General features: G+C 35.0%; 1 protein-coding gene across 1 annotated transcript; it reads left to right on the top strand.

The window, feature by feature from the left end:
• The first annotated feature begins 3,015 nt into the window (after window positions 1–3,015).
• LOC147848316 (protein LURP-one-related 15-like) lies at window positions 3,016–4,637 on the top strand. The gene is made up of 3 exons (XM_087338500.1): window positions 3,016–3,324; window positions 3,964–4,188; window positions 4,354–4,637. The coding sequence occupies exons 1-3, from the start codon at window positions 3,109–3,111 to the stop codon at window positions 4,483–4,485; spliced, it is 573 nt and encodes a 190-aa protein (XP_087194626.1). The 5' UTR covers window positions 3,016–3,108; the 3' UTR covers window positions 4,486–4,637.
• Window positions 4,638–11,575: the final 6,938 nt, after the last annotated feature.

Consider the following 11,575-nt stretch of genomic DNA (forward strand, 5'->3'; position numbering starts at 1 on the left):
GAGAATAACTCAACCCTTGTGCGAATGATCCTTACTTGCATATACCAAAAATAATGTCTACCTATGATAAATTGCTATATGTGTAATGCATAATACATGGAATATAGGGTATTATGAATTTAGTCATAGGTTAGCAGTTCTACTACTTTTTCTAAGATAACGGGGAAAAAATTAACCTTAGGAGATTCCACATTGATATTGTGGTAGAATGATGTTAACATCCCCCACAATAAGATCCAAACAAGAGATTGTTGAGTGATCGTATTTTGATCTAGATTTGCATATGTAAACATTGGTGATGACTCAAGGCACATATTCAATTGTACATGTGAAATCGTTAATGCAAATTCCCTCGAGAGGGATACTATGATGTTGGAACAAATTGCTTCCAAAACAGAGGTTGATTTCCCATTAGTTAGGAGAGTTTTTTTTTACAGAAATATACAACGGTTGCACATCTTACGACAAATGTATTGGTCATGTTGTTTGTGAAAGAGACTACCTATACTCACCTTATATCTATAGGGAGGTGTTTGGGGGGAGGGGTGTGATGTGGGTATATGTTGTGAAATGCAAGTTATTACTTTCATTAAACTCTTGTTGTATTTCAATACAAAAGTAACCTTTTACCGGAGGCGAAAAAATGTTTTTCAAAAAAGCTAAAGAACTTATGCACTCTTCATTAAACGATTTAGCAATTGGTAAAGTTTGGCTTGAAGGCAAATTGGGGAGTTATGATTGATCAAGGATGTATATGTCAAAGTGATTAAGTTGTCCCATGCTTGTAATGTCAATCTGCATCAGACTTAATGGTTAAAAATGTCTATTTACAAAATAATTGTGGTCAAATATATATTGTAACCCAATACCATATCATGTGCATTTTTATCATCTTGATAATTCTTATTTTTCGTCTTATCATATCAATAGTTATTCTATCATGATGATAATAAAAAAACAGATATTTTTATCAAAGGAAAATGAGAGAGAGAGAGAGAGAGAGAGAGAGAGAGAGAGAGAGATTCCTTAAGGGTGTCAACCATGAAGTTATGTGTAACCAACCCGAAACGTACAATCTTTGCATTAGTGGGGACTATTCAAAATATATATCTAAACACATAACTTGTATTAACAAGGGCATGGAGTCACCTTTCTAATATGACATACATGATACTCATTTTCATTTACCACGCCACATATTGGGTGCAATCAAGTACCCCACATTGAAAATCAAGATTGTAGTCTTGATACAAGCACGAAGGAGCCCATCAAAGCCTCATTAGATTGTCAAGGGCTCCAGAGTCCATAAGGAGGATCAAGATCACAATCTTGCATGCTTTAGTGGAGATGCTCAAGCATCATCAAAGCCTCACAAGACCAACAATTGGCACATAATATAGTGCGAGCTTAACAATTGTTTACATTTTTGGGTTATGCTAACACTTGCTTGCAGTACAATTCTAATTTCAATTGTTTAGTTGTTTCTGCCCCAACATTTAAGCTTATCTAGAAATGGGTCAATATTTGGAAACATATCCATTTGTAGATTGGAGCTTCAGGACAAGGAATTCAAGGAAGAGTTCTCTATGTTGATGTTGGCCCATTCTTTTTGTAGACATGGATTTCATGGTGAAAAGGTTTCAACAAAGATAATACAAAAAAATGCAAATGTTATAGAAAGTGATATCAAAGGTAATAATAATTAACGTGTCTCTTTCTTCATAGATAATAATGGTGCCATTCTCATGAGTAAAGTTGGTGAGTTTGATAGTGATTGCATAGGAAAAATGTATACTCAAGAGAGAGAAACAAACAAAAATAAATAGGGGATGAACATTCGGATTAGACATTAACTTATCTAGTAGACTTTTGGGAGAGTGTCGACATGTGAGAAACATGTGTGTGTGTGTGTGTGTGTGTAGTATTTTAAATGCAAAAACACTTATAATGAGATATTTTGAGGGAGAATACTTGTTTGGATAAGCATCATAGAGAATAAGATAAGGATATCCAATATAAGGTGGGGTTAAATTTTGGAAACAGTATAGGTGTTAAAGAAAGGGAAAATATTAGTAAAGAGATAGCCAATGTCTCACCAACATTTTATAATAACATCATGAACGTACAATATTCAAGGTCGTTAAATTTTTGTCTCACATTCAAGGATATGGCAGGGAAAGGCTAGATAGATGTAGAAAACTGCACATTTTAACTTAACAAGTTGTGACCTTTGATTAGTTAAATTATCGATGAGTGTTTTATGCATCCACAAGAGTGCACCTACTAATCGGTATAGTTCATTTTTCTCCCATTTTTGAAAACTAAGAATCTCGATGTTGATATTGTTAGAAAATTAGGGACTTGTAGATTTCATAGAACCAATGTGAGTGTAAAACATATCGCAAATGTAGTTGGAACTTGAGACAATGTAGTTGCGACGTGGCATACAGATTGAAAACCTTTTTGTTCAGACGTGGATAAATAAATATTCGTAAACATACGCGGAAAGTGGGGGCACACTAATTTACGAAGACAAAGAAATGTAATGTGGACGCAAGGAGAATAATTGTTGGCATATGCGGCGAGAGATCTTGGAATACCTTGTCTTTTTTAATTATTACACAAAAGGCAAATGTGTAAGAAGTTATTGTTCAAGGCTAAATAAGTTATTGCATTAGAAAAACAAAAAGGGGAGAGGATAAAAATGATGAAAAGAGAAAAGCTTTTATTCGCGCATTGACACGAAGAAGTCGGTGTTGAGTGTGAGTGAGTATGTGTGTATGCGTGTTGGGTGGGGTGGGGTGGTTTGAACTTTGAAAAAATGTGAAAAGGACTCAACTAGAGAAAAGAAACATTTTGATTTGTACATTTCATGCGAACATGTAGAGGAGTATACGTGTTGTTTGGGGGTAGGGGGGGGATTGGTCGGACAAATGTGAAAAGAGCTCAACCGTGTAAAGATCATGTGTATAAATAGAGTGAGATATGTAGTTGTATATATTACAAGTCTTTATCAACTCCTAATCATAAACACATAAATCTTTTGCTCTTCTTGTTGTGAGGACAAACTCCACTCAATTCTCTTCTCTTTCATTCATTCATTTGAGCATGGATTTCTATGTGGTATCAGAGGACTTCAAGTCGGACTGCCCTGTCGAGTTGACGGTGTCACAAAATGCACTAAGCGCAAGTGGGGAGGGCTTCACGATCTCGGACGAGAATGACAATGTCATCTTCAAGATGGATGGGCATGCCCTCAGCATCCGTGACCGATGCACCCTCCTCGATTGTGATGATAACCCCATCCTCACTGCACGCAAGAAGGTAGATTTTACATATACACAATATTCTTTTCCTTTTTGCTACTTCTTTTTTGTTTTTGTTTCTAAATCCTTGTATCTCCTTTGAGATGAGTGGTTTCCATCTTGATCTAACGTAATCCACTCCTATTGGATGTACACAATTAATTAATGATCTTCCCTCACATGGATTTTGGTTTTCTCTTCATTCCTCAATACACACAAAGGAAGAAAAAACTCTTCTCATGATTGGCCCAAATTTGATTCTTTTTAAACCTAAATTCCTTTTTAACATCTCAAAGATCTTTAATTTGATTCTCCTTTTGCTTTTTTGCTTTTCTCAATTCTAGTTTCTTATACAATTAAGTGACAATCGAATTGGATCTCTCTCATTTGCTTTTTCAACTTTCTCAAATTCTCTTCAGAATGGCTAAATAGGTCTCTTTCATTTTCTTTTTGGGTCGTTCAAATCCAATTTCTTATACAATCTTGATCGATTGAATCAATTCTCTCTCATTTGGGCCTTCCCTATAAAATAATTTTTTTAAATAGATTTGTGTTTATCATGGGTACATCATTCTCCTCATGGACTCTTAATGAATAACCTTCTTTTAGCTTTTTCCTTTGTCTAACTTCTATATGTGTATCTTCTCTATGAATATAGCTCATTTCTATTCATGAGAGGTGGGAAGTCGCAAGAGGTGGAGATTTCGATGACGAAAACTTGATTTTTTCCGTCAAGAAGAGCTCATTATTCCAATTCAAGACTCACCTCGAGGTCTACTTAAATGGTTGTGATGGCGACGATGGGGAACCCGACTTTGATGTGAAGGGTAATTTCTTCTCAAGAGAAGTCGACATTTTCCACAAAGATCAACGCATAGCAGAGGTACTGCACTAATCTATCTATCTATTTGTATGATGTATGTATGTATGTGCACTAGGTGTATGTATGTATGTTCTTAGTAGTCAACATGGTTGGCTCTTTTTATCATAATGCCATTATCAATTTTGTAACTAATGTAGTTTTTCTTGTCTTTGTCTACCAATAAAGCTCAAACGAAAACACTCAATTGGTGATGCACTCCTTGACAAGCACACCTTTACCGTTTGTGTCGAGCCCAATGTGGACCAAGCCTTCATCGCGACACTTGTTATCATAATGGACCGTATTCATGAGGATTAGGTTCCTTTGTTGAATGATGATTACAACAATATTGTGTAGCTTTATGCACAAATATGTGATAATTTGGTTTATCACATTGTCATCATAAATGGCTCTTCTTTTCATGAGCCTAAGTTTATCTTGATGCAATATGAATATATTTTTATAATTTCTAGTGTGTCTCGTGCACTTGTGGAAATTTGTGTCCTTATCCTTAATTCTCTTAAACAAGAAAAGGGATCATAGAATTGTAACAAAGAATATATTGTTTTTTTCTTGTTATGGTGGTTCCCCTTCACCTTCCATGCCACAAAATGAGACTCAACAACGCAACAAAGTGTATTCACGATTTCTACACATTACAAAAAGCAAAACAATAATGCATGCTGTAACACGCCGCACTAACTTTTGACGCCTACTTTTAACTTTGCAAATGCAATGTTAAGATCAACATGGATTGTCGACTACATTAGTATTAGCATCCGTCTTTCTTCTACGCGCATACTACATTGCAATCTCTCTCTCTCTCTCTCTCTCTCTCGCTCTCTCTCAAATTTAAGAAAAATACATTCTTATAAGAGTCTCTTTTTGTGATGTGAATGTATGATGATTTGTGAGAGATGTATGGTATCATGTTTAAACATCTTACATAAGTTAAAATAAAATACAAAATTGTTTTCTTCTTTGCATGGTTGGTTTCAAAAGGCTTATTTTTTCTTCACTAGCTTACATTCTCTTCAATGGGCTCGAATGAGAAGACTTGTCGACTATGCGTATTTGGAGCTAAATAAATTTGTGAATCTGAGCATAACAGTCTAATGCAATGATCCACCTTCCATCAAATTTTAAAAGGGACTTCAATTTTAATGTTTGATGTTTTCATGTACACATTTTTCTATAAGGCACTCTAACAATCTATATTAATAAAATTCTAGAACATTGAGGGTCACTAATAAACTCCACACAAACTATGCAAATTTCACTTTAGCCCCATAAGTCAATTTCTCAAGCATTGAGAGTGACGAATAAACTCCACACACAAACTATTAGAAAATATTTTACATTAGTTCCAGAAGTCAAAATTTAAAACATAAAGAGTCACTAGTAAACTATTCACGAGTTTTCTAGTGGTAAGGTCATAGTTCTTGTGTTCAAATCAGTAGATATATCCATCTCAAGTATCTTTGTCTATCTCTAAAAACAAGAATATTAAAATAACATGGCAATACAAGAAAATCCTTGATGTTCCACAACAATAGAGTGGGTGGACCTTGTTGTCCCTACTACAACACAACTCTCTCTCTCTCTCTCTCTCTCTCTCCAATGTGAGGCTAGGTGTTGGGGCACATGCGATGAGAGTAGTCGACTATGCACACTTTGCCGAAACATCACACCTGCTTTCGAGGTTGTTGAAAGGGGATGACCAATATCAATATTCTATTATGTACCATCATTGCCTCTTGAACATCGCTTGCCTCATACAACATCAAACTCGAATGTAACACTCCCCACATTGTTGATCCCCATGAAAATAAGCAACCAACATTGATTGTTAAAAATAACGAAAGAACTTTATTCCATACTTGTTGAGCCAAGGAACATGACCAAAGGGCATGCTTGGTAGTCTCTTGCGCTTCGTGGCAAAAGTCACATTGTCGAAGATTAGGTGTTACATTCCCTTTCAATGAGTGACCAACTGGTAAGGCCATATGCACTAATAGCCATCAGAAGAGAATAAATTTACTTGGCCCCTTGAATGACCAAATCCATTTCCAGTAGGTTTTCAAATGCAAAGTTGAGACAACCCAAGTGGTTCAATGTTTTTGAGATGCTGGTATCCTTGCATTTCGAGAAAGCAATAGTGCTCTTCCAAGTTTTACTGAGTTTTACAATAACGTTATGGGCATTATGGAAATGTCGATGCAGCCGATGTTATGATGCGACATATCAGTGTCTCTCAGATGTCTTGCGTGAGATATGGGAGAACTTGGTGGTAGTAGTCTGCGGCCAGTATGACAACATGCAGGGTTCACTAGAGATTGTGAACAAGAGAAAGAAGAAGCTCCTTCACTTATGGAAAAAGTTACCCCTATTCTCTGAGTCAACTCAAGGGCCTCAATGGAACTATCAACTTCCTTGGACCCTTTCTTGATTAACAGTGAAGCATGACAGAATGAAAAATAAATAAAAATTTACCTTTTACAAAGTTCTACCTTTGGTCTTAGGATTATTGTATATCATTGTACATGAAAATTGTAAGCTTTTGGGCACATAAGCTTAAGCTGTAGCATTCACATGTTTTTCTTAATACTAATGAGGAAAATCTTTGAAGAAAAAAAAAAGTTTGGGGGTTTGAGTATCACACTTTGATACAATGCTTTTCCAAATGTATCATGTGAAAATGTAATGTTTTTTTCTCATATGTCATATTTGACCGTCAAAGACGACAATACAAATCCCTCCTCTCTCTCAAATAATGGATTTCATTATGAAAGAAAAACACCAACATGAATAGCTTACTACAAACTATAGAACTCTAGGGATCTAAATGATAGGAAACCAATCCCATCCTACACACCAATTTAGATGTTGAATATGATGACATGTCACCTTGCACAATTGGCTCTCTTCATGGTTGAGATTCTATGACTTCTCTAACACTGTCAATTGCCACAATAATTCCTTTTGAGTTTGCAACATATTTCCTCACCCCACACACATTTCGTATGTGCACAATGACAAATAGTCTTTTCTTTCTAGGAGTTAATGTGTTCGTATGGCGAGAAAACATGTTTATAAAAATAGAATGATTATAATCATGAGGGTTCACACCAATATATGTTGCCTTGATGTAGAAAAGTTAGTTTATCGCAACACCGTTTTTGAATTTCCAATGTTCATTAGTATTGGTCGCTAGAAACTCAAACTTTAATCATGTTAACCATTCGATAATACAAGTTAATAGGATTTTGATGCGTCAATAACATGTTTGAACTTTGTAAGACTATGACCCATACAAAAAGATAGGTTGGTGCCTTAATCATTTGTTGTAATTTCGCTTTTAAGTTAGGTAAGATGCATTATGCCAGTGTTAGGGTTTTACTATATAACTATTCCTTCACCAAGAAATTGAAACAATGTTTGATGAAGACATAAAGTGTAAGACACATTAATTCTTTCTTTCCAATAATATATCGCATATAATACAATATCATGAGCTTTTGGCAACAAGGGATTCCTAATACTCTTTAACTAAGAATGGCAAATATGGAGGATTGCATCCAAAAGAAAGCTAGATGTGACGGTAGCACAATGCTTGCTCAACCTACAATAAGGACCCAACAACACACTATCCAATCACAAATGCCTAGGGAAGGTGGTCTTATTCTCTAAAACCTTCTACAATTTTTTTAACCAATGAGGAGCTCTACTAGGCATGCCCAATGAGGATAGGGAGCTGCCTCTAAAGAAAATCTAATTCTCGTGGTAAAACTATGTGTTGTTCCCCTTCAACAAGTTTCACGTAATCTCATTGTTGAACATTGATAGAGACTCACAAACACCCATGAACTGCAAGTGTTTGAGGAATGTCACCTTCATTCAATAAAATTTTGGTCAATTATAGTAGTAAATAATGTTTAAAAAGGAGATATGGGAGTTTTAGTATATTCCTTAGTAGGTGTAGTGGGGGATAGAGAGTTGTCTCCAAAGCAAAGTGAGGTGTTACAATAGTAGTAGAGTCGATTGCTTGGCCTAGAGGGAGGGATTAAATTGTTGACACTAGAATAAGGATGTTAATAACACTCTACGGCACCATGAGTTTTTGAAAAACACACCCCATTCAATAAAACCTTAGTCAATTTTTGGGATTTGACAATAGTTGTAACTAATCTATGCTCAGATTCAACATCCAAATCAAGGGTCAGGAAGAAACATCCACATAAGTTTATTTCTTGTGACCTAAAATTGTATCAACCTAGGAAGAAATATAGACTCGCAGGAAAACAATGTGCAATAGACGACTGTTTGTGAATTGTTTCTTCACTTTTAATGCATGAAATGCACATGTGTGATCATACATTGACACTCACAATCAAACACTAACTGCCACAAACAAAAAATGATGCTTAGTGTGGTCCTTGTATTACATGATTTTGACTCATACTCAAGTAGAATGCATATCATGCATAATGTTATGCGAGATGGCACGCATGGCAAGGCTACAATGCTCTTGAAAATATCAACATAGTATTATAAATTAATATTTCAACAGAGACTACAGATTTACATACTATTCATTATCTATTCTATGCATATATGCATATATCTTTTTCCACACTAATAAAACTGAACCACCCAAGGCTGGGGATGATTAGGTTCAACATCAATAGTGAGAATTGAAATGAAAGGATCCAAAGGTAGTGTAAATATCTTCTTGTCCTCCCCTAGGCATTGTATGAGAAAACAAAATGTCATTTAATATGCATGCTCTATTGACAATTCACCATACAAATTGTAGTAATACATCACAATGGGTCATCTCGCACAACAAAACCTTCCACATAAGAGGTCAAAAACTTCCTCATGGAAGCACATCTCATAAGTTTCATCACTGACTTTGGCACATGCTTTGTGATATTTCATACAATGGATATTGTGTTGCTTATTTGACGAAAGGTTCACAAAATTCTCCTCAATAAATGATAAATCACAAATTATCGTGCTATTAGAGAAAGGAGGTACAATCTCAAGGAAATATGCTTCGGTTTTGGAGAAAGGGGACAACCCATTCAGCATAAACTTCGGCAACCCTAAAAACGGGTAGGATTCGGTACTTATTCTTCATTCTATACACGTAGCACCTGGATATGATTTAAACTTCTTGGCATTTGGATTGCAACAAGACCATCTAATTGTTGTCACCCATTGGTCAGTGGATCTAGAAACCAAAATGGAGTTCTCTTTAGTATACCATTATGAAGCCATTTCATTTGAAAGCATTACACGGTAAATCATGACAGCAAGGTATTTTTTAAATTTGTTTTGACGGGTCAATATTTCGAAATATCCAAGCATTCAAGGTTTTTTTTGCATAGAAAAAAAAGAATTTTTGATTTGTTGAACGTCATATTTGAAACACTTAATTATTCAAGATCTGATAATGCTCAATTTTGACATGCATTAAGTCATATCAACAAAGGGCGAAGCACAATATTATGACATTTCCAAGGGCCAGTATCATTTTATTTGAAATAACTCATATTACTAGTGAAATCGCAGCATGAGGTGAAAACCTCACAAATGGAAGTTCATGTACAGAATGTCATGTTGACCATAGGATCTTAAAAGCACTATACAAAACCCCAAATGCAGGTCATGTAGCCTTGGACCACCACCACACAAACATTGGCTAAGGTACATGTTAACAAACAAAATGGGATATTTTATCAATCACACGAGTTATTTTTACTTCATGGTAAGTGTCAAAAAACTAATGCCCAATGTTTTGGTATCAAGGCTGAAACAGCATCAACTTAGACCACAGTCAATGTGAGAGCAGAAATGGAAAAATCCAAGTTATATTACAGAAAACCTTAAGGTGGTGCATGGGATTGACATGAAATAAAGCATGAGGAACAAGGAATATATTAACACAATCTATGTCAACAAAGAGAATGCCTGGAAAATACGGCTGATTGCGCTTGCAATCTTTTGAAGAAATTGAAAATTTTATTACAAAAAAGCATATTCCAACACTAAATGGCCCTGGAAATCATTTTGATTTGAAAGAAAACCCTCTTATTTAATAAGTCGATGTCCTAATATCGCAAAACTACCCTATACCCATTAAATATGTTGGTATGATTTTAAGCATATTTAGATTTTTATCTTGATTCTAAAGGGATGGTTGACCTATGGACCTTGAGAGTTTATGGAACAATCAAACTATCACAGAGTGAATAAAAAAGTTCAAAACATTTTATCATGCATTAACTTTTGTTTCGTTCTTTCTCCTGCTTGTTTATAAATTTTGTGGAATCCACTAATCTTCATGGCTGATATTAGCACTTACATACGGGGAACCTACTAAGGACGAATCTATAGAACAAGAACATGAGTCAGGCTTAGAGATAGCATGGAAAGGCTTATATACGAGAAAAAATAAATCCCATCCAATCGAGAATGTTGATGGTATCACTGCTTTGGCTGATATAAGACTCAAAGGGGATACAAATTTAAATTGAAGACCTTGTTTTTCGTACCTTTCATTTTTATCCAGCTATCGTGATAATTCAATTCCTTCATCACCAATGAATTTCAAAGGCTTGGTTTTCTAGAAACAATCTATTTAATTTTTCCACTCTAACAAGTACCTCTTTAAAAAAGGAGGACTACATTTCAAGGTTAGTTGTTTTATATTGAATACATTTCAGTTAACATGTGCGATTATTTTATTCTGGAAATGCGATATATCAATGGTGCATGAATCTTTACTCTAAACCCTAGACTCGAGAGCCCTAAATCTTAAACCCATGTGAGAGAAAAATGTAAAAATCAAGAGATAAAGAGACATGAGCACCTCAAATCTAGAACAAATGAAAGCACATCTCACTCAATCTCACAAACATGTGGCGAAAATTAGTTTAAGATTGCTTTCTCTTCTTTTCATTGGTGAAATGAATGGTTTGTTTATCATATTGTATTATCATTCAATATATAAGCTCGGTAAGAAGAATCCAAATATACAGAGTTTGAGGAAATGTTCATGCTTTTTTAAAAATTTACTGCGTGTTTTTATTTGGGATAATAATAAACCTATGATTACCTCTTCATTACTGTAATTTCTACTTATCAAAGTTGTGGGTTTAGGTTTCGGGTTCAGAGATGGTAAAAAAAAGGTATTAGACTATTAAAAAAACACTTCAGATCACCATTCTAAGAAGAAATGGGGCTCCTAATCATCCCTCAAATCTAGTGTTTCAAACTCAAGTAGCAAAAATAGAAATATGGTTGACATTATACACCACAATATAGATAGGTACACACATTGAAACTTTGACTGCATTTATTTACATGTAAAACATAATACCTGGCTTTGTTGTAGAAAACA

Source organism: Azolla caroliniana, unplaced genomic scaffold, assembly GCF_043228905.1.
Source record: "Azolla caroliniana isolate FFs.n. ecotype wild unplaced genomic scaffold, voAzoCaro1.0.p SCAF_398, whole genome shotgun sequence".
Classification (NCBI taxonomy): Eukaryota; Viridiplantae; Streptophyta; class Polypodiopsida; order Salviniales; family Salviniaceae; genus Azolla; species Azolla caroliniana.